This window comes from Paecilomyces variotii (assembly GCF_004022145.1).
Source record: "Paecilomyces variotii strain CBS 101075 chromosome Unknown C8Q69scaffold_1, whole genome shotgun sequence".
NCBI lineage: Eukaryota > Fungi > Ascomycota > Eurotiomycetes > Eurotiales > Thermoascaceae > Paecilomyces > Paecilomyces variotii.
Genome location: NW_021167140.1, coordinates 916,654 through 937,592, shown reverse-complemented (window position 1 = coordinate 937,592; position 20,939 = coordinate 916,654). Strand labels below are relative to the sequence as shown.

At 49.2% G+C, this 20,939-nt stretch overlaps 7 protein-coding genes across 7 annotated transcripts; 3 read left to right on the top strand and 4 right to left on the bottom strand.

The window, feature by feature from the left end:
• Positions 1–121: 121 nt before the first annotated feature.
• Positions 122–1,707, bottom strand: C8Q69DRAFT_449908 (5'/3'-nucleotidase sure family protein). The gene is made up of 3 exons (XM_028629403.1): positions 1,146–1,707; positions 858–1,073; positions 122–783 (listed from the first exon to the last, which is right to left on the bottom strand). Exons 1-3 carry the CDS (start codon positions 1,387–1,389, stop codon positions 287–289), a joined length of 957 nt encoding a protein of 318 aa, XP_028488774.1. The 5' UTR covers positions 1,390–1,707; the 3' UTR covers positions 122–286.
• On the bottom strand, positions 1,708–6,197 carry C8Q69DRAFT_410821 (putative cohesin complex subunit). Its single transcript, XM_028628298.1, has 6 exons — positions 6,037–6,197; positions 5,886–5,979; positions 2,857–5,830; positions 2,498–2,805; positions 2,077–2,443; positions 1,708–2,019 (listed from the first exon to the last, which is right to left on the bottom strand). Exons 1-6 carry the CDS (start codon positions 6,065–6,067, stop codon positions 2,002–2,004), a joined length of 3,792 nt encoding a protein of 1,263 aa, XP_028488773.1. The 5' UTR covers positions 6,068–6,197; the 3' UTR covers positions 1,708–2,001.
• Positions 6,198–6,339: 142 nt separating this feature from the next.
• C8Q69DRAFT_449904 (hypothetical protein) lies at positions 6,340–7,850 on the bottom strand. Its single transcript, XM_028629402.1, has 2 exons — positions 7,812–7,850; positions 6,340–7,619 (listed from the first exon to the last, which is right to left on the bottom strand). The coding sequence occupies exons 1-2, from the start codon at positions 7,812–7,814 to the stop codon at positions 6,726–6,728; spliced, it is 897 nt and encodes a 298-aa protein (XP_028488772.1). The 5' UTR covers positions 7,815–7,850; the 3' UTR covers positions 6,340–6,725.
• A 90-nt stretch (positions 7,851–7,940) lies between these two features.
• C8Q69DRAFT_449902 (putative pyruvate dehydrogenase complex component Pdx1) lies at positions 7,941–9,375 on the top strand. Its single transcript, XM_028629401.1, has 2 exons — positions 7,941–8,335; positions 8,437–9,375. Exons 1-2 carry the CDS (start codon positions 8,257–8,259, stop codon positions 9,231–9,233), a joined length of 876 nt encoding a protein of 291 aa, XP_028488771.1. The 5' UTR covers positions 7,941–8,256; the 3' UTR covers positions 9,234–9,375.
• A 631-nt stretch (positions 9,376–10,006) lies between these two features.
• On the bottom strand, positions 10,007–12,282 carry C8Q69DRAFT_11811 (WD40-repeat-containing domain protein). The gene is made up of 4 exons (XM_028625179.1): positions 11,814–12,282; positions 11,569–11,696; positions 10,923–11,509; positions 10,007–10,871 (listed from the first exon to the last, which is right to left on the bottom strand). Exons 1-4 carry the CDS (start codon positions 12,131–12,133, stop codon positions 10,107–10,109), a joined length of 1,800 nt encoding a protein of 599 aa, XP_028488770.1. The 5' UTR covers positions 12,134–12,282; the 3' UTR covers positions 10,007–10,106.
• A 1,214-nt stretch (positions 12,283–13,496) lies between these two features.
• Positions 13,497–15,306, top strand: C8Q69DRAFT_397013 (aminopeptidase I zinc metalloprotease; the record flags this gene model as incomplete). The annotated part of the gene is made up of 6 exons (XM_028627766.1): positions 13,497–13,563; positions 13,617–13,678; positions 13,745–13,846; positions 13,914–14,049; positions 14,101–14,193; positions 14,249–15,306. 6 exons carry the CDS (start codon positions 13,497–13,499, stop codon positions 15,304–15,306), a joined length of 1,518 nt encoding a protein of 505 aa, XP_028488769.1.
• A 653-nt stretch (positions 15,307–15,959) lies between these two features.
• Positions 15,960–18,281, top strand: C8Q69DRAFT_511751 (putative cytochrome P450; the record flags this gene model as incomplete). Its single annotated transcript, XM_028633276.1, has 6 exons — positions 15,960–16,392; positions 16,488–16,679; positions 16,783–17,117; positions 17,205–17,344; positions 17,403–17,809; positions 17,891–18,281. 6 exons carry the CDS (start codon positions 15,960–15,962, stop codon positions 18,082–18,084), a joined length of 1,701 nt encoding a protein of 566 aa, XP_028488768.1. The 3' UTR covers positions 18,085–18,281.
• Positions 18,282–20,939: the final 2,658 nt, after the last annotated feature.

Below are 20,939 nucleotides of genomic sequence, written 5' to 3'. Positions count from 1 at the left end.
TAAATCCAAATGATCCACCAGGAACCCGACTAAGGCGGCTCATGCCGCAATGGCGGCGTTGCCGGTGACTCTACGAGATTGTACTTCTACGGAGTATTTTAAGTAGATTGTGTTTGATACTGTCATTGTTCTAAACAACTAACTATGCGTATCTACCATTGGATCATTGAGCCAAACTATATGTGCAATAGCCAATAAGTACATTTATAATCTCGTCTAATAGTCCCCAGTTACCTCCCCAAGAGGCCGAACTTCGCCTACCGTAGGCGCCATTTCTTTCTTCATGTCACGGCAGGCAGCTCAAGATGCTCTCCAACTTTTGAAGGACAACAGACTGCTGATCCGCAGTTGCGTCGTTCTTAGTGCTCGCATCTCCCACGCTGACAGACACATAGCATCCATCAGTGTCCACGACAGAGGTTTCAGTCGGCAACGTGTCACTGCCGCAAGTAGAGACGGTGGTTCCACTGGTGCTCAGGATCCGGCTGAGAACGAATTTGAAGTCCGCTGCGGCAGTGCAGCTCGTACCGCTGCCAGCAGAAGGGAAGTTAACATTCAGGTAGGTGCCGTTAGGAAGATACGGCGTTCCAGAAGCTAGTAGGGTGTTGGTCAAGTTTACCGACAGATCGGCGTAGAGAGTGCTGTAATCGGGGGTTGCGACGTCCCAGGCAGTCTGAGAGCCAGTGGTACCGGAGAAAGCAATTGCAGGAATGCCCAGTTGGTTAGAGGCAGCAGAAGCAGCGCCGACCGTTCCAGAAATCTGAACGGTAGACCCGAGGTTCGCTAGAGTAAGAGGTGAGTATTCGACTTTATTTGATCCCAAAGCACAACTAGAAGAGTTGCGACATGGCGCATACCTCCAACGTTAGGTCCCGAGACAACAATGTCCGGGTTACCACTGAAAAAGTTGGGCGCAAATTTCTGCACTCCATACTTCACGCTCGTAACCGGATAAGAGTTTACATAGTTGAGTCTGGTGTCCGAGCTGTTCGAGCCAGTTGCAGGGCTACCGGCTGGACAGCTGCTGAACTCACAGCCGTTAGTCACAGTTGAGGGAGTCGCCTCCGCGGAACCTGATATTCACGAGTCAGACGATTATTTCTATTTCTATTTCAGCAGATGAACTATCAAGGTGACCTTCATACCAGTGCCAGATTCGTTCTCTGCTGGGGCAGAAAGTACAACAGAGTGTCCTGCCTTCGTGAGAGCATTGTAGAGAGTCCTGATGTTGATTTCCGCCCATCCATCATCGTTGGTAGAGACGATGTTTGCGGCCTGGGCCCTCAAAGCCAACAGGGAAAGAAGAACCGAGGGCAGAACGTGCATCATGCGTAGCGTTTCTATAGCGAAGGATCCCCTGCTGTATGCTGATCTAGATCTAGGGAGCATCTAGCTGGTTTATATAGATTTCAAGATGAAATCGAACATGCATTATTTATTCTGACGATGCATAGTGACCCTCTGCGAACAGTAATTATGAGCGCAGATCCGCGAAGTCATTGCTACCCTCGCTCGCAGTCAGCAAGGGCTTTTCCTCGAGTGGTTTGCCCACGTGCCGATGTCTTCGCGTAAGTAACCGGGCAGGACAAAGTTAGTCGAGTCGTCAGCTGCAAGACGCGTCTCGATGATCATGCGAGCTCGCTCGAAAGATCCAGGGTCCATGTCGAGTTTTGTTGTTGCACTCCGGCGGATTGCGTCGGGTCGTTGCCAAGAGATTAAATACTACGGAAGTCCATGGGGAGTCTGGAAATATGAAAGCAAAGCCGGCGTGAAACCAGGTAGATAGGTAAATTTGAATTCGTTGCAAATCCACACATACAGCTGTCCTAGCTATCATGAAGCGTAGCTAGCGAGCGTAACTAGCAAAACACTCTCCCTCCGCTGAAACACCTTTCCCAGAGCCAGAGACCAGACATCTCAACAGCAAAGCGCAAGAAGACTTTAATATACAGAGGAGAGATAAAAAGGAATAACAGATACTTCAAGTGAAGGCCATCGATTTCAATGATATTTTCGTAGCTGGAAGAATCATTAGTCATGATACGTTAAAGACGCGACAGATAATGGGGAACTCACGTCAAGAGTCAAGCCGTTGCTGCTGTTCTCGCTCTGATCTCTGTAAATACCCACAAGCGCTTCACTGTTCTGGAACAGACCCGTCTTCAAACTAATCACGATAAACTGCATACCCGGTGCAGCATGGTCGCGGATGTAATTCGCAATTCTGGAAACGTTGGTGTTGTCGAGAGCCGCGTCGACTTCGTCCAAGACGAAGAATGGCGAAGGCTGGTAGGAGTGCACGGCAAAAAGCAGAGCTAGGGCCGCCATGGTCTTCTCTCCACCAGAGAGATGCTCCATATCCCGGAAACGTTTGAGAGGGGGCATGGCATGATATTTGATGCCATCAAGGTACGGCTCGTCAGAGTCCTCAATGTCGAGGTATCTGTCCACAAGGTCAGTATAACATGTCTCATAGATTTCTTGTCAGGGTACGCACGCTTGGCCTCCCAACGGGTAATTCGCACTCCGCGTCAGCTCGCGATAGATTGGTCCAATCTGCTCTGAGATGTGAGAGAAAGCCTTGTTGAACAGCTCCGAGCGCTTGCGCATTACAGCCTCGAAGTCTTCCTTGGCCTTTCTGGCACGCTTCCTCGCATCTTCAAAATCTTTTTCAGTGCTGCGTAGCTTGTTTTCAACACTCTCGAGGCGCTCCACGGCACGGGTGTTGGGTGCCATCTTGTCGAGTTCAGCGTTGAGGGACCTTATCCTCTCTTGCAGTTCTTCCTCGAGCTTTTCGTCCGCCTCCTATTCAAATGTTAGGGCCGGGAATTCGAGATGCATTCACGTAAGACATACCTCTTTTAAGGTTTCACCTAGAGAGTCGAAGTCGACCTCAATACCATAGTCTTGGACTGTGGGACCTTGGCCTCCAGCGCCATTACCGTCTTCATCGACGTCCATTGCGTCTGGATCGGCATTTTGGACTAAATCGTCGATAGGAAGCTGATCCAAAGGAGCAGAGCTTTCCGTCAGCGGAATGTCGATGTCCTCCAGCTTACAGCGGCGAAGTAAGGCATATCGGCTCGCAGAGTTGCGCTGGATTTCGCCCTCTAAAGCCCCAACTGCTCTCAGTGTTGTTTCCACATTTTTACTACGCTTCTGAAGCTCTCGCCGTTGTTGTGCCAGAACCTCTGCACTTTGAGCGTACAACTCCTTTTGCTCTTCAAGACGTTCGCGGAGGAGGTCAATCTCTGCGCTGAAGACGTCAATTTGATTGCGAATCTTGTCTTGCTCCTCCTTCAGCTCCTCAATCAGAGCCATATCACGCTCGTATTTAGCTTTCACCGCATTGACTCGGTCGTCAGTAGCTTGGAGACGTTGCTTCTCGAAGCTTAGCTGGTTCTCTATCCTGCTCTTTTGAGTGGTAAACTCCAGCTTCTTTTGGGCAGCTTCTTCCTGTAAAGATCCTTGCTGAGCTTCATATTCTCTGATGTTGTCGTATCCGAGGCGTCGGCAGAAATTACCATACACCTCATCTTCAACTCTGCTGACAAGCTCTTGAGATTCCCGGATGGTTTCGTCAAGCTCTTCAAGGGCTTGCTGCTTCTGGAGGAATTTCGGCTTCACTTCAGCGAGCTGACGCTTGGCAAAGTCAACTTCGCTACGCTTGCTCTCAAGGTTCCTTTCGAGGGCCTTGAGCTCCTCCTGGGCGTAGGAAATACGCTGCTCTAGTCCAACAAGGTCACCTTGGAGAGACTCTTCTTCCGTGCCCTTGCGGTGGCCCTTAGGAAGACTTGCCAGATCAGCGAGCAGCTTGTCTTTCAACTTGAAGAGGCCTTCAACTTCGGCATCTTCCCAGCGCTTGGAGTTTTGCTGACCAGGGCCACGACCACCAGTCATCAGACCACCCTTGTGGATAACTGTCCCATCGAGGGTAACAGCTTTGGCATCCAGACCCTTATCATAGCATAGGTACTTTGCGGTCGCGAGATCGTCACAGACGATAGCATTTCCACAGGCGTAGCTGATGGCTCTCGAGACGGAGTTGTCGTAGTCAACCGTCTCGATTGCAGGACGCATTCCACGATGCATTCCCTTCAAGTTGGAGTTGAATGCTTTGACCTGGATGGTCTCCAATGGAATGAAGGTGGCCTGTCCGGCCCTCTGGTCACGAAGGTGCTGGATGCACTCCTTAGCTGTCTTCTCGTTATCGACGACAATAGCATCAAAGTGGCGTCCAAGAACAGTGCTGACGGCTTCAGCATACTTCTTCTGTTTTGGCTTGCACAGATCGCTGACACGACCCTTGACTCCAGGAAAGATGCGTCTCAGAGTGGAGATCAGCTCTTTGGCTCGTAGCTCTTTCTCGCTCTGCTTTTTGCCATCGTCCGCTTCGAGTAGCTTCTTCAGGACGACCTGGAGTTTCTCCTCTAGCTCAGTCCTCATTTGGGACACACGAAGCCGTTCCGAAGTAAGCGCATTCAGATCCTTCTTTTTCTGGTCAATGTCCTTGGATGTGGCTTTGATGGTCTCCGCAATAGCCGACTTGCGCTCGACTAGGGTCTGCATATCGGACTCCAAACTCTTAAGCTGCCATTCTGTATTTTCGAACTTGCTTTTCAGACTGTTGACAGTCTCCGCCTCCGTTTTCTTCTGACGGCGTAGATTGTCGAGTTTGAGCTGCTCAGCAGAAGACTGCTTGTTGACCTCTTCCTTCAACTTGCTGTATTCCTGGAGATCTGCCTCGCTGAGCTGGCCAGCTTCCTTGCTCATACTCTTCTGCCACTCAGCCTCCCACTGTGCCTGCGCTTTCTCGACAATTTTCAGGTCTTTCTCTAGGTGTTTCACGTTGCTAGCCTGGGAGTCGCGCTCCTTCGCAATATCGGAGATGCGGGAAGTATATCTCTCCAGGTTCCTTGACGTGATCTCGATCTTCTCGTTTACGGGCACTAGAGAGTTTGTCATATCCTCGATGTCTTTCTCCTTCTTCGCGATGTCTTTCTCGATTTTAACAACGTCCCTGCCAACCCGCGCATGTTCCTTCTTGGCCCCTTCGAGGTTCTTCTCATACTTCTCAACGCCACGGCGATATTCCTTCAGCTCGTCCTGGTGGCGTTGGATTTCGGCGCTAGATTCGTCAATGAGGCGTTGGAAATGGAACAACTTCCACAGGATGTGCGTGATGATAGCCTGGTCCCGTTCCTCAGCCTTCCTAGCATAGTTATCCGCCTCTCTCTTCTGTTCTTGGTATTGCTTGATCTCGGAGTTGATACCTCGTCGACGGTTCAGCTGAAATGTCTGCTGCTCCGCGGCCTCTTCCTGCTCCGCTTTCAAGCGCTCATATTCTGCTTTATATTCGAGGCTGCCAGATATCTGTTCAATGAGCCGGGTAAGATCTTTGGGCGACTGGGACGCAATCGCTTCAACATCTCCCTGGAAGACAAGGAAGTTGCGCGCTTTAATCAGGATATTCTCCGCCTCCAGGGCCTCGTTGTATTGCTGCGCAGTCACGACCTTGTTATTGATGCGGTACTCGCTCACACCGGAACTCGTGATCGATCGTCGCCATTGCTGCTCCTCGCCCGCGTCGTCTTCATACACTGCCATGACCCATGCGGTCTTGGGGTCGTTGCGATCTCCCGCTTCCTGTCCATCTCCATCTTCAGCATCCGATCCCTGGGCTTGGTTTTCCTCGCCGTCTACTGTAGCTGAGCCATCGCCGTTGATCTTGGAAGTTCGCAGAACACGACCACGATACACGAGATCGCGTAGATTTGTCGACCGTAGATGGGATGACTTGATACCTAAAACAAAGGAGATCGCGTCCATCCTGCGATACGTCAGCTCATATCACTAGATAAAATCCACGTGCAGCCCAAACATACGAGTTTGATTTGCCAGAGCCATTAGGCCCGATGATGGAAGTAAAGTAAGCATCTCCGAAAAGAAGAGTATGATGGCCCTTGTAAGACTTGAAATCTGCGCGCGGTCAGCGACTGTATCTTAGCTTAGGCGTGGATAAGCATCGTATCGTACTATAGAGCTCTAAGCGGATGAGCTTCCCCATGTTGCGCGACTTCCTCCTGGGATGAGGGAAACGGGCCAGATAAATAAATGAGTATCTTGTATTCGCGACGAGCGCGTTGGATTGTGGCGGATTGAACGGAAAACCCCAACCCGACTTTAAAGTCGACCCGATGAACGTGCTGTGGAGGAGGGGATCGCGCGTCTCGAAAGAAAGTACGCGCTGCGGCCGTGATCCAGCTTAGATAATCAGATCCGCGATCTGATGAGTCATCTCAATATCTTGACTGCAGCAACTACATCTACCAGTTAACAATTTAATACCGCCAGGTCATGTCCTAGTATATCGAATCGTGAAGGATCTAACTTTGTATTTAGACTTCACCATCCAGTCAAATATATTCGACAAAAGCAGATCAACCGTTAACATATGATGAGAGATCACAACATATCACGAGAGCAGAACCACCTGACAAGAACTCAGATAGCACCGGTGACCTCACAACGAATAGTCCTGCTTAGCGGAGAGAGCGGAAAGTCCTGGGGAAAAGGGCGCGCATCTACAACGGCAATTACGAAGAGAAGGAAAACAAGAGCCAGAGAAGAAAGAATAGTATTTAAACAGCGGGAGTAAGAGTAAACAAACAAGACTGTTCAATGCCATGATGCTTAACCCCGAGGGGTACGCCCAGCGAACCAGATTATGAAAACTTCACATGGACAGGATTTCCCACCAGGAACAGGTCATTAGAGATAAAGCCCTCTAGATCCATTCTCAAGTCACCTTTTCGGCCCTCTACTTCAATAAGAACGAACCCCTCCTGCGTGAAAAGCCGTCGTACAGAGCAAAATGCCCTCCAGAGGACGAAGCTGATCTTCTTGAATGGAGCTCTGAAGAAGCTCACTTTCGAGACAGCCTCATTCCGTGCTGATCTGTCCGCCGCATCGGGGCCAATGGACTCAGGACTGACCACCACTCGACGTGAAAACACAATCTGGCGAGGCACTGCGTCGAACTCGACGGGTTTCCGGAAAGGGATGAAGTTGCGGACGGTAAACCGAACCATAGTCTTTCCGTTTGAGTTAACGGCGGTGATCGTCTTGACCAGTCGGTTCGTCTTGAAAAGGAAGACCGTTCCCATGATGCTCATGATAATGCATACACCACCAAAGAGCGACTTCTGCCATACGGGCAATGGAACCTTGGGATCTCGAAACGTGATATTCGAGTTATACACAGCATAAGCGAAGCAGAAAGCCGCCATTCCATACGCTCCCAGAATATATGTCCGTTGCGACGGCGCCTTGTAGAGTACAACTTGACCCTCTTTTGCGACCTTTCTCTCCAGCTTTCCGAACCCAGCCGGTCGTCTTCCAGCAAATTTCAGAGTTTCTTCTGTAGACGCTGCAATATTAGGGCGTGTGGCAGGCTTTGGGGCCGAAGGGATGGACGTTGCAGCCCGTCGTGAGGTGTTGGAGAAACATCGCGAGAATGGCGCAGAGGGAAAGCGAGAAAACGAATGCAGTGACGTTCTCGAATGCTGATACGAGAACGTCCGCAGAAGGAGAGGACTAGGGAAAAGCTTTACGCTTGCCTAGGAAGACATTGCATTGTTAGCAAAGTTTCTAGCCTGGGTCTCAGATTTTAAAAGGCTTCAAATGGCGAGACCAATTGCCCAATTTTTTTTTTCTTTTTTGGAACCTCTCAATCTAAGCAATCAAAGCTGAAGTGCAATCGGCAACTGGAATATAATTGAATGAATTTGGGATACCATTGGAGCACTCACCATCTCGTTATGGGCCGTCGCCTTTAAATCTAGCTCGACCGTGAAGCGACGGAGACCAGACATGCTTACCTCCGGGAATATGCGCGGCGGCCGAAAAATGTTCCTGACCCGGTCACCGGTGAAGCTCCCCAACCTCAACCATCAGCAACCAGGCTCCTTTCGCGAGGTTCGATATTCCTTTACCTGCACTATCGCAATTGACCCGGACTCTGTGGTTGATAACGGACCATCGTCAGGCAATTTCTCTGAGTTATATTTTTCGAGAGGACCAACGCGCGCGCCCTTGTTGAAACCTGACGGAGTATCATCATTACTTATCAGCTCCGCTTTCACCCGCGCCCCGTATATAGCTGGTCGCGCGATATCCTTCCGCTCGCCTTCTCATCTTCTTTGACGCATCGGACCAGCAGAGGGTTGAGCTAGCCGCTGTCTATCACTATCTACAATGGCATCCAGCTTCCCCGTGCGTCAGCTCTCTGCTAGGCTTGCCAGACGGCAGCCCAGGGTGTACGCCCCCACTCGACGTAAGTCCTTCTTCTAGATACCGGAGGGCGAGTACTTGACAACCGCGTCTTTTCCTTTATGATATGCCTCGAACTCGACTGACTTCGCCTCGTATGACCAGGATTCCAATCCACAGTCCCTACGCAAACACAGAATCCCGCATACCCTCTATACCCATCCGTCATCACGCTCTGCCACGAGAAAGGCATCCCGGAGTCCGAAATCGCCAAAATCCCCGCTTCAGGCCCCAAGGGCCGTCTCCTGAAGGGTGATGTCTTAGCATACATTGGCTCTATCCCCGCAGACTACCCATCCACAGAGGCGGCGCGAATCGCACACATCCAGCACCTCGACCTGAGCAACATCAAGATCGCCCCTCCACCCAAGCCCGCAGAGCCAACGCCTGCTGTTGTTGAAGAGAGAATTCCTGCACCACCGGCCCTGACTTCGGTTGCGGTATCAGTCTCCCTAGCCGCTGTACTGTCAGTCCAGAAGAAGATCCAAGAGAGTCTGGGGGTCACGATCCCTCTGGCGACCTTCCTTGCGCGAGCAACGGATGTTGCAAACGATGACCTGCCCCGCGCAGCGTCTGAGAAGCCCTCCGCAGATGAGCTGTTCGAGGAATTGCTGGGTGCTAGCCCCATTCAGACTACTCGTGGTGACTATGTCCCAGAGATCAACACCGTTGCGGCACCCACGCCTGCTCCAGCTTCGCCCGTTAAGGAGGACCTCATTGACTTCTTGGCCGGAAAGGTGACCAAGAAGACAACTGCTCTGGGATCGGCTCCTGTGGCACCCGGTGTCGCTGAAAATGTATTCAGCCTGACAGTCCCTGTGGGTGAGGAGAGAAGAGCCAAGGCGTTCCTGGAGCGGATTAAGACGGTGCTGCAGGGTGAGCCTGGAAGGCTGATTCTGTAGTCTTCCCCAAAATGGGAATGGAGGAAGAGAGACTTGCAATGTTTATTCGAGTATAATGCATATAGTGTAGCCCATAATGATTACCCTTGGTTTGATCCCTATGCTATCAGACGTATTTATTCTCTTACTATGTAAGTCCTGGTAAACATAAAGATTATGCATAGAATTATATTCTGTTCCATTACTCTAGCTATAGGCAGCAAAACATCCAGCATTATCATGCTTTAGAATGCCGTGTCCGGCCCAGACAAGACCAAGTCCATCACACAGGCGCCTTAGGCTCAGGAGAAAATAGAAAAATGTAGAGTAGCAGTACAATAGGTCATTTCCTCATAAGGTCGTGAGCGGGTCATGCAGCTCAACGACAAAAAGCAGTCCTAAGGCCAAAGACCAACCGCCCATACCAGCTCCACCCGCAACCGTCCTGTTGACCAGATCCCAACTCCATGAGCGCCCTGGAGTGACATAGATGAGAAAAAACAGAAATAGAAAAGAAAGAATAGTAAAGAGATCGCCAGGAAGATATGCAAGCACCAAGTCAAATACGCTAGAAAAAGGCCGCTTCGCAGAGATTGGCGAGAAAAAGGAATCAGAAATAAAACATATGGTAACTGAAATTCGCAGCAATTCGAAGATGTGTTCACTCGATAGTCGCGCAGTACAATAGGCGGCATACCAGCTGAGATGCAAAAGATATCAAGAGCTTGCACGTGAAAACGCCTTTCGTGTCGATCCGTTGTTCAGATGAATGTCGTCCCATACCGTACCGAGAACGCCAAATCTAATGCATGTCGTAAGCAATAAGAGAAGGCCGAGTCATGCTGAAAAGATAACAACAGCATGATTCGTTTGGCAGAGCACATAACAGTCCCACTAGCGAATGGTACCCCATTCTGCAAGCTTGCTGCCTTCACGGCCGTGATCGCGCCCTGCCCGCTTGTTGAAGATTTTCCAGAACCTAAGTGTCTCATCACCAGCACCAGTCACGACTGTCTGGCCATCTGGACTCATCGCGAGGTAGAGGACACGGTAGGTGTGACCGGTTAACGAGACAATCTGTTCCATACGGGGATATTTCCAGATAACGATTTGATTCTGGCTATATCCATGTGTGCTGATGATTTCGTCCGAGTTCTTTGACCAGCCGAGATTACACACTTGACTGCCGGTGTCGACTTCCTTGATCATCGAACCGGTAGCCGTATTCCAGAATTTGATAGTCCTATCAGCCGTACCACCACCTGAAGCGAGCAGGTGATGCTGATGAGGAGACCAAGCGATCGCCTTGACGGCCGCTGTATGGTCCGAAAATCGAAACAGGGGAGTCTCATTAAGTTTGTCCCACACCATCAATTTGTTGTCGTTACCTCCAGATGCCAGTTGGCCATCTTCCGTGTTCCATTTGAGACCGCAGACCTCCTGTTTATGGCCTGCTAGGCGACGGAGGTATTGATCCGGAGAGCGGACGTCTCGATGATATATGAGACGATCCCGAGAGCCTGATGTGAGGATGTGATCATTCCACGCAAGCGCCCCCACACGGTTAGTATGACCGATCATGGTGCGTAGACGACGACAATGCTCTGCGTCCCAAATCTGGACCAGGCCTTTGCCAGTTCCTATCGAAATGTGCGTTCCCTGTGGAGAATTAATATATATTTCATATAGTGCAACGAGATAAATGCTTACCCGCTGTATCCAGCTCACACTTGTCACGGTGTCATCCTTCAACTCACAAAGCTTGGTCACTCGGCCGGATTGCGAATTCCACATATAGACAGAGTTTCCTAGACCGACGCCCAAGACATTGCTGCTGCCCCAATCGACCAAGTTCAGGTAGAAATCATCTTGAAGATCTGGAGCGTCGAGAACCTTGTACGGCACTTTGTTGACATAGCGAGGCTGTTTCCGTGGTGTCTCGAGGATCCTTTGGCTATCATACCGGATGGGAGACAGGCTGTAGAGTTCTGATCGCACGTTCAGGTTTGGTCCATGCTGACTCCTGGGGGTCTTTGAAGGTGTGGGTTGACCTGAACCAGGACGTGGGGACATGTAACTGAAAAGGTTTTTGTGTGGTGTTGACGGGGTGATGCTAGCAGGAGGTAATGCTGAGATGGCGTGCGTTGGTGGAGTATGAGAACGAGTGGGGTCATGAATAGTGGTATTAAACCCAAGTAGAGGGTCAGGTGAGAGCGAGTCTAGGTCGGCTTGTGGGACAGTGTTTCCAAAGAGCTCACTTCGCAAGACTCTCGAGTACGTCCGGTTAGCTTCTTCGGCTAACACAATGTTAGTTCAACACATCATTTACAGCTTGGGGCCAGCAGGGAGATCTCACTCTTCTGGAAGTGAAGCTCGCCATGAGGAGCACGTCTTTTTGTTTTTGAGGGAGTAGACGGACATCCATCTTCGTGCAACAGACTGTAGGTTGCTTGGAGATCCTGGCCTTCGCGGTTTGGGATGAATCTGGCTCAGCAGAGTCAGCAAGTAATTCCAAAGAGCGGCACCGTAGCTACCAGACAAGGGCCTTCGTATGCGGTCTTGAAACTGCGGGCCTATCTGGACGGTAAGAAGGACACTTACCTATCTCCATAGACTCTCTGTCTTTTCCGGCTTGGACTCGTTCCCGGAGTCCTCTCACGGCGACGTCCGGCTTCCTCGTACTCCTTCAGAGCTTTCGTTAAAGCATCGGCATCGATCGCTTCGGATGCTGCCAGACTCTGTTGTCTGTTGCGCGATGTGTCCGGAAAGAAAAGTGTCCTCTTGGACGGCATGCTAGGCGGGGTCTTTGATCCCGGCGGAGATGCGATATTCAGTCCTCTTGCGCCGGAATTTGCCTCGGAAGCTGGTGCTGATGCGACAGAGCCCTGAGGTCTCTGAGATTCCCGGTTCTTTTCCGCCATAGTTGTTCCTTCTCACGGCCCACGGCCACCGCCGAATTTGACCCGCAGATACTAATAGATAGAGTTGCGACGAGGTCGAGCGCAGATACTGGAGATAAAAGAGATGGTTTCGCACAAAGGAGAAGATACGATCGGATATCGTTAGAAATGGGTGTTGTAATTGGACTGAATGACAGAGAGTTAAGGATTGTTGTGGGTGTGAATAGCTGTCGCCGTGCTCATTCACCGCGCGGATGGACTGACAATAGGAGGGAGACAATCGACAGCGTGAAAACTCTGAGCAGACCAGCGCCAACGTGATGGAAAATCACCAGCTGGCACGACCATCAGAGATTGACATGAGGAGAAAAGCAGAAGCTGGCGGGGAGAGGGAGCGCAGGAGATGCAGGCCGGCCGTGAACTCTCTTGTGATGGAGTCGAAGGGGACTCACATCCCTCCCGGGGGGTCACGCGTCGGGAGCGCTAAGCCTTTCCAGGGGCCGCTAAGCCCGACCGAGACAGCCCATCAACACCGGCACTTCAGGCTTCATTCCTCTTTGAGGGCGGCCCGTTGCCGGTGGCTGGTCAGGATGGGAAGAATGCGATGCCGATGATGGCCAGCTGTCTCTGTGACCATGGTTGTGTCCTTTCAGCGCCGTTGAAAGCCAGCAGGCAGCCAGCAAGATGCTCCCCGGTGGTTGTTATCGTTGTTTACACTGACAAGCCCGCCCCGAGCGCGTCGCTCCTTAGCGCTAAACTCCCTGCAGCAACCAGAACAGAGCGCGCCGAAGGGATGAAGAACAAAACGGCTCAACGCATCACAGTGATTGGGCTGAGTCTGTGTACGCGGTTGTTTTGGCAGACACCAGCTGGTCCCTGATAGACACGAAACACCCGCCTGACGATTCGCTCCCCGCGCAAAGCCCTATGTACTATGTAGAACCATCCTGCTGGACCCTGTCCGATCCTCCGCTGACTTGCGATCTTCAAGTCTGTCAGACGTGGATCCGGAGAGACGCGAAGCTTGGGCCACATACATAGAGCGTAACTTAGCAGGCCGGAAGATCAACCGAAGGAACTCCATTTGACTCGTGTCGTAGCGTGTGGAGCAGGCTGTGTCTGTTGTTCTGGCTTGCAGAATTCGATGTTCCGTCCATGCATAGTGGATAGGACTTAACTCTGCTGCTCGATTCAGGCCCAAGAGGTGAATTGGACGTGGCTGATGATCTCCAAGCACAGCCGGCTGTTCAGTCGCGTAGTCTGCTCTCCCCGAGTGACCGCCGGCGGTACCTTCGTTTCCGCTACCTCATCTCAACGTCTCCCGCTCTCCCCGCCACAGATCTGGTGCTACTCTCCGCGAACAAGGTACTCTAACTACTCCACCATGCCGAAGCTCGACAGCAAGCAAGCCGCCTTGGACTTCTTGTCCTTCGTCAACGCTTCCCCGACCCGTAAAGATCCCCTGTCCCCGTCCCATGATCTACCGGCTCTAACCTTATCGTAGCTTTCCATGCGGTGAAATCTGCCAAAGAGCTCCTGGCGAATGCCGGTTTCAAAGAGATTAAGGTAACTTGCGACGTCTCTTGGCATCGTCTGATCCTTTGTATAATATGTTACTAACTATACATGCAGGAGAAAGACTCCTGGGCCTCAACATGCCAGCCGGGCGGAAAGTACTATCTGACCCGAAACCAGTCGACCATTGTGGCTTTTGCCATTGGCAAGAAATGGACAGTAAGCACATCAGACCACCATATGCATATTCAATGGTTTTCTTTGCAACTCATTTATGTATCACTAGCCCGGAAATCCCATTTCCATGATTGGTGCTCACACGGATTCTCCCGTCCTGAGAATCAAGCCTGTGAGCAAGAAGAAGGGTGAAGGTTTCGTCCAGGTGGGCGTTGAGACCTATGGTGGAGGCATCTGGCACACATGTAAGTGTACGATGGATGATCTATAGCATCTGAAACTAACGCTGTCGACAGGGTTCGACCGTGACCTTGGAGTCGCCGGCCGGGCGATGGTCCGGACCAAGGACGGCTCCATCGTGCAGAAACTCGTTCACATCGATCGTCCCAGTATGTCTGGCTGCTCAGTTTGAGGAGATCGTTGATCTTACTGACTCCATCACAGTTCTCCGCATTCCCACTCTGGCGATTCACCTGGACCGTCAGGAGACCTTCACCTTCAACAAGGAAACTCAACTTTTCCCGATCGCTGGTCTTGTTGCTGCTGAACTGAACCGGGTTGGCAAGGGATCAGAGTCCAAAGAAAGCGAGTCCAACCAGACGGAGAAGGGCGACTTCGCACCCCTCAAGGCAATTACGGAACGTCATCACCCGTACTTGGTCGAGTTGATCGCTTCTGAGCTGGATGCGAAGCCAGAGGACGTGCTTGACTTCGAGATGATCCTATTTGATACTCAGAAAGCCTGCCTCGGTGGTCTGCTCGACGAGTTCATTTTCTCTGCTCGCCTGGACAATCTCAACAGTTCATTCTGTGCCACTAGGGGTCTGATTGACTCCGTCGCCGACCCATCTGCTCTGGATGACGAGTCATCTATCCGTCTGATTGCACTCTTCGACCACGAAGAGATTGGCAGCCGGACCGCTCAGGGAGCTGACTCCAACGCTCTGCCTGCTATCATCCGTCGTCTATCCGTCCTCCCTGCGTCCTCCTTCGAAGAAGCAAGTTCCGAACGCTCCTACGTAAAGGCCGGCGATGTCGATCTCTCCACTGCTTACGAGCAGACCCTTTCGACTTCCTTCCTCGTATCAGCTGACATGGCTCACGCCGTCAACCCCAATTACTCCTTCAAGTACGAACCGGACCACCGCCCCGAGATAAACAAGGGCCCGGTTATCAAGATCAACGCCAATGCTCGCTACGCCACTAACGCCCCCGGCATCGTTCTTCTTCAGGAGGTGGCCCAGAAAGCGGGCGAGAACGGCGAAGACGGCGTCCCTCTGCAGCTGTTCGTTGTCCGCAACGATTCCAGCTGCGGAAGCACCATTGGTCCCATGCTGTCTGCCGCTCTGGGTGCTAGGACGCTCGATCTTGGCAACCCCCAACTGAGCATGCACAGTATCCGAGAGACTGGTGGAACAGAAGATGTCGGACATGCTATCAGGCTCTTCTCCAGCTTCTTCAAGCATTACTCGTCCCTGTCCCGGACGATCTTTGTTGACTAGATAGTCTACCTCTTTTTATAAGGAATAAGAGTCTCCTGCCCTAGCAGGTACATAATACTAAATATAACATTTTATGGATTACACGAAACCGTAATAGTCATTAGCACCTTCTCCTGCTCGACATATAGCTGGCTAGATGTCAGATATCAAGATGCAGCCTCCATCCTGTGTGATCTGTACAGCTGTCGGTATACACGGTGTAAGGTAGACCAGGGTGTCTCGTCCTAAAGTCTGACTGTAATGTTCTTAGGCTTGCTAAAGAGTCAGCTCTATCCTTACAAAATCATTGGTGCAGCAACTCCGGCCACTATTAAGGCGTCTGAATTCAAGTTTGGGTGGGAAGATATTGCAACAACAAACTGATTAAAATTCCGGATAACTCACGGGTAAATTAACTAATCTAACAAGAAAGACACCAATTTTTCCTGAAGGTCAAGTATTTAACCTTGTGATGCAACCAGTAAGCGTCGATGTGGGGTGTGACAGGAAGCGGGGTGGTGTACAGGGGTGTTGGCAAAAATTCCCTATATAAACGCTTCCAGTAGGAAATTGTGCATTATTCAGTTTCTCTTGGCTTTTACTCTATTGATAATTCCTACAATATACCCGGGGAAAATTTCAGACTAGCAACGCGCAAAAGTATTCGTTCCAAGATGAAAACTCCAGTCGATATGGCCCTAAACATCTTGTCACCAAATGCCATGCAGGTGGCTATGACCTTTGGGTTGTCAGGAATAGCATTCCATTCAAGCATCAGGAATATCGAGATCGACAATCGACTCGGGACCTTGTTCGTCGCTTATTTGTTTACATGGGCTTCTCTTGTGGGAATTTATGTGAATTTATTCGATCTAAGCTTGCTACATAGTGTTGCAACAGCTTCGTATGCAGGCTTGTGTTTTAATCTTGCGCTGGCGACCAGTATCGGAGTTTATAGACTGTTCTTTCACCGATTACGAAACTTTCCAGGCCCCTGGGGCGCCAAACTCAGCCGTTTCTACGCGGTGAATCTTGCATCCAAGGGTCTGCAATATCACCTTCAGCTGGAAAAGTTGCACAAACAGCACGGTGACTTTATCCGTACAGGTAAGCTCTGGGAGTATAGGTCTCAATTTTATTATTATTATTATTTTTTTTTTCTGTCCCAGAGGGATAATAATTGGCTGACTGGCATTGATTAGGTCCGCGTGAAATTTCTATAAATCGTCCATCAGCCGCTCAGGCAATCCATGGTCCCAAGTCACCCTGCCATAAGTCTACTTTGTACAGCCATGTCTCAGATGATGCGACCAAGAACTCAGTTCACACAATGCGCGATCCTGAGATCCATCGCCGCCGGCGTCGAGCTTGGGATCGCGGATTCAGCGTCAAAGGTATCTTATGACTAATAATTTAACTGCCAATCACTTTCTCTCGTTGGATACATCAGTATTCTGCTTTTTGCTTTTTCCTTTTATTGACTTCTAACAATCACAGCGATGGCAATGTATGCCCCTCGAGTAAAGTCCAAAGTCGACTTGTTCATTTCCCAGTTACGTACACGGGCTGGTCAGCCAGTTGATATCACCGAATGGACTATGTTCCTCACTTTCGATGTCATGGGCGTGGTTGGACTCGGTAAAGACTTCCAGCAGCTGCAAGAAGCTAAAGAGCATAGTGCTATTAAAGGACTACATGAGCAAATGGCGACGCTAGGGTTATTGGCTCATGTGCCATGGTTCCTGTGCCTGTTGAGCTCAATTCCTGGCTTGACTGGGAGCTATGAGTCGTTCATGGATTATTGTCACAACCATGTTAAGGAAAAGGCAGCTGTATGTTCTTTTCCTTTGTTCGACTTCGTTTCCGATCCTTTCGCGTTTTAGTGCCATCAATCTACAGCCCTGATGACGACTTTCTAGATATGGGAAAAGACAGATTCGCAGGATCCTGCCGACATTATATCTTGGTTGCTTAAGGCCTTCAAAGATAATGATCCATCTGCACCTCCCGGTGAACAGGCTTTGCAAGAAGATGGCCGTGTCATCATCGTTGCAGGAAGGTAGGACACCCTGTGTCATTTGAGTCAAGGGAGACTATTATACTAAAATCAATTTAAGCGATACAACTGGCGCAACACTGGCGAACGTCCTTTATTACCTTACAGTCAATCCGTCTGTCTGCAAAAGACTCCAACGACAGCTCGATAACCTATTTCCCAATGCTAGCGACTCGTTCACTTATGAACAAGTGCGTAACATTCCTTATGTAGATGCCATCATCAACGAAACTCTTCGACTCAAACCGGCTGTGCCTAGTGGCCAACCGCGGGTGACACCTCCTGATGGTCTTTTAATAGACGACGTTTGGATTCCAGGCGACGTTCATGTTATTGTCCCCCAGTATATTCTTCAGCGAGACAATAGGAATTTCGTAGACGGGGACAAATTTATGCCTGAGAGATGGCTAGCTGAAAATAAAGGAGAAATGATTTTACACGAAGAAGCTTACTTTCCTTTCCAAATCGGTAAGTTGTCAGCCTCCTTTCCTCTGACTTCCTAAATACATTTCTTTCTTTTAGTGACTAATGATCTTGATATTTAAACAGGACAATATGGATGTCCTGGAAAACCCCTCGCATATATGACTCTCCGCTTTGCTATTGTCTCTGTCGCATTAAATTTTGACCTTAGCCTCGCTCCGGGGGAGGATGGCGTGAAATTCGATCAAGGAGCTAAAGATACGTTTACTTTGACGTTATCTCCGCTGCAGGTGATATTTAACGAGCGTGTCAAGGCCTGAATCTATGCGGCTAAGTAACGACCACTATGGAGCTATGTTAATATGATGATAAGAAAGGTACATGCAGAGGCTCATTCACTCTTTGAATTTAGCCAATCCTGCTGTACGAGTTTCAATTGAGATGATATTGGATACAAGCTACTTTTCTGTGATTTTACAATCCAAGGCTCCGTATTCATTCCCCGGGCTTGTCTTATCGAATGAGACCATATGAACTCCAAGGCATATCGGAAGGTCCCTTACATCCATCCTCGTTCTCGTGTTCTTCCACATCGCCATGGTTCCCTGTAGTCCTGTCCAAGATGAATTCCGTCTTCTTTCCATTGCTTGAAACAAACATATAGTCTCTATCCCTACTGGCACTAGGAGAAGAGCTAATTTCCTAACGCTTGTCTACCTCTTCTTTCTTCTTTTGACCCTGTTTCCAATGGCAAAGATATGAACACTGGCAAGCAGCACGGGTATATTATAGTATCCAGCGAATAAAACGCTATGCCAGAACGCCACGAAATCACATTTTTCTCCCGTATAATGCATTGTAAGCAAGGAACCGCACTCTCTTTTCAATCGCGAGAAATCCATAGACACGTGTACGTTGAGCAACTGGTTTTCTCCCATTCGGCATACTGAGATAGTGTGCCAGCTGCTCTCCCTACCAGCTTGGAAGTATAGATAAAGAAGATTGATCATCCAGCCTGAGAACACATAAAGTGATGTCTGATTCTCGCGATCGTTGAATGCAGAGTTAAGATAGCTGGATACATAAGTTTGTATCCGGGTCACAGCGATTCGCATAATGGCCCAAGCCAGGCGAAGCAGACAGAGGACAATGACAGCGGCGATGAGCGATTCCGAGGTTATCAAGACCATAATCGAATAGCAATGAATGCCATGCACAGATGGCGGCCCGATGCAGTTGACTGCGGCAACCATTTTGATAGTTTAGACGTGTATAGACTGTCTAAAGATCGCTGTAAAGGTTGATTATCTTTTTCTCAAATATTTCATTCGGTGCAGTGTCCCAGATGAAGTCGTACAAGTGTCTGTGAGAATCCGCATGTAAGTAAACGCAGTATGGTATAGGGGAATGGGAGCACCCTTTAGTTCGATGCAGCCATATACTATTTATATTATATCCTGCAGATGCAGAAATATCAAAGTGAAAATAGTCAGTGGGTTTAATAAATAAGTAAAGGAACGAACTTCCCATAAAATGCATTCATTTTATCCGCGCGATTGATTTCGAAGTGCGTGATATATTCCTGAGGATAGGTGATGGCGAAGGATTTGAATTTCTGGTCTGTTGCCACATTGCCTGAATTTCTCTAGTATTCAATCTCTTGAAAGAATCTGATATAATGACAAACAGTGATGGCTCAATATCTTGTGGTTTTTCGAAAATGATATATCCTGTATAGAACTAGGTAATGTTGGCTTTCTGATAGCCGTGAGGTCGCAGCCTAGACGTTTATATATGGAGTTCCATAAGTCTGATAGGAACTTCCTATCCCTATAAGAGATGATAATACATAGAATTCCTCAATCTCCCAGCTGGAGACGGGTTATTAAAGCGTCTGCCCATTGTTGCGCTGTCTAAGTTGTTAAGCCAGGTATGAGTGTAACAGGCTTCGTGAACTTGTATTTACTCACATCACTGAGTCAAACTCAATGTTTGCTGGTAATCCCAAGATGAAATCAATGGTGATCCTGTAAAATGGGATCATAGGCGTTAGGATAGGTTGCATCGCTCTATAGGGCTAATGATGCTGGGTGCTGTTAAACAAAGTTCACAATGTCGAATGTAGAGTCGTAGCATCTTCGAGAAATGATAAATAGAAAAGCAGTGCAATCATGCTGTAGTTTCGCAATTACCGGATACTCTATGGACAAATACCACATATGCAATATCCTCTAGGAAGTCTGCATATTTTGTGATAAGAGAATTTTCATGCGGGCGTCTAGCATCTGTTAAGTTAGACCTATGCGATGGAAATGCTAGAGGCTATACTAATAACATACCCTGGTTCATAAATGTAATGTATGCTATGCCAGCCTCTATACAAGATGAACTGTTTCAGCGCGCTATTCAGTGTCTCTATATGGAAAGGATAGGGGATAACGTCCTTACTTCTCGCCTGCAATCATCTCGCTCTGGGCAGTGTCCCTTCTGTCGTTGTTTGCGGCTGCTAACGTCAGTATATGCCTCGTATATGCATGACTATCCGCCACAAAAACTGAGATCGGGCCAGGATTAGATCGTTTTATAAACCCGTGTGTAACTGTCGTGATACATTCAATACCATCAGGCAGCCTGATCTTTAAACCCAGTTGCGAGTGTGCGAGTGTGCGATGTAGCTGTCAGGCTCCGAAGGAGTATGCGAAGTCTGGGCAGGCTGGTCAGGATCACTGGGAGTGTGTGGAATCTGCATGGACTTAACAGGAGCCATTTGGACTGCAGCTAGAACGACGAGTGAGGATAGAATGTTCTAAACAGACCTAACAAAGAAAGTAAGAGTAAGGTCTGAGGTAGTATGGCTAACTCAATGCGCCGAAGCTGTAGTATATATAAACCATCATTATCGATGAAGCCCAAATGCTGCAAGGAATCAATCAGCATTATATATCTCGTCGAGTCCTTCATATGCAATGATATAACAGACAGGTACAACCATGGTACTAATATTTTCTTGTAATATTTTGGTGTCTGTGCCTTTATAAAAGGGCAGAGAAGTGAAGGACCCGACAGAGTCCAGAAAAGTGAAAGTGTAGGTCTCTATAAGGACTGGATATATACTTTTCTGACAAACTGGAGTTGCCTGGTGCTTGGAATCTCTAGAAAGTTCAGGCTATTTATC

Bases quoted from the DNA above. Each gene is read 5' to 3' on its own strand.
- C8Q69DRAFT_449908 (XM_028629403.1), bottom strand. From the start codon at position 1,389: ATGCTCCCTAGATCTAGATCAGCATACAGCAGGGGATCCTTCGCTATA. The intron at 1,074-1,145 runs GTATGAAGGTCA...CGTGAATATCAG, and splicing joins AGAGAACGAATCTGGCACTG to GTTCCGCGGAGGCGACTCCC. The intron at 784-857 runs GTATGCGCCATG...CTCTTACTCTAG, and splicing joins CTCGGGACCTAACGTTGGAG to CGAACCTCGGGTCTACCGTT.
- C8Q69DRAFT_11811 (XM_028625179.1), bottom strand. From the start codon at position 12,133: ATGGCGGAAAAGAACCGGGAATCTCAGAGACCTCAGGGCTCTGTCGCA. The intron at 11,697-11,813 runs GTAAGTGTCCTT...CTGCTGAGCCAG, and splicing joins CAGAGAGTCTATGGAGATAG to ATTCATCCCAAACCGCGAAG. The intron at 11,510-11,568 runs GTGAGATCTCCC...ACATTGTGTTAG, and splicing joins CGAGCTTCACTTCCAGAAGA to CCGAAGAAGCTAACCGGACG.
- C8Q69DRAFT_449902 (XM_028629401.1), top strand. From the start codon at position 8,257: ATGGCATCCAGCTTCCCCGTGCGTCAGCTCTCTGCTAGGCTTGCCAGA. The intron at 8,336-8,436 runs GTAAGTCCTTCT...TCGTATGACCAG, and splicing joins GGTGTACGCCCCCACTCGAC to GATTCCAATCCACAGTCCCT.
- C8Q69DRAFT_410821 (XM_028628298.1), bottom strand. From the start codon at position 6,067: ATGGGGAAGCTCATCCGCTTAGAGCTCTATA. The intron at 5,980-6,036 runs GTACGATACGAT...GACCGCGCGCAG, and splicing joins CATCCGCTTAGAGCTCTATA to ATTTCAAGTCTTACAAGGGC. The intron at 2,444-2,497 runs GTGCGTACCCTG...CCTTGTGGACAG, and splicing joins TACCCGTTGGGAGGCCAAGC to ATACCTCGACATTGAGGACT.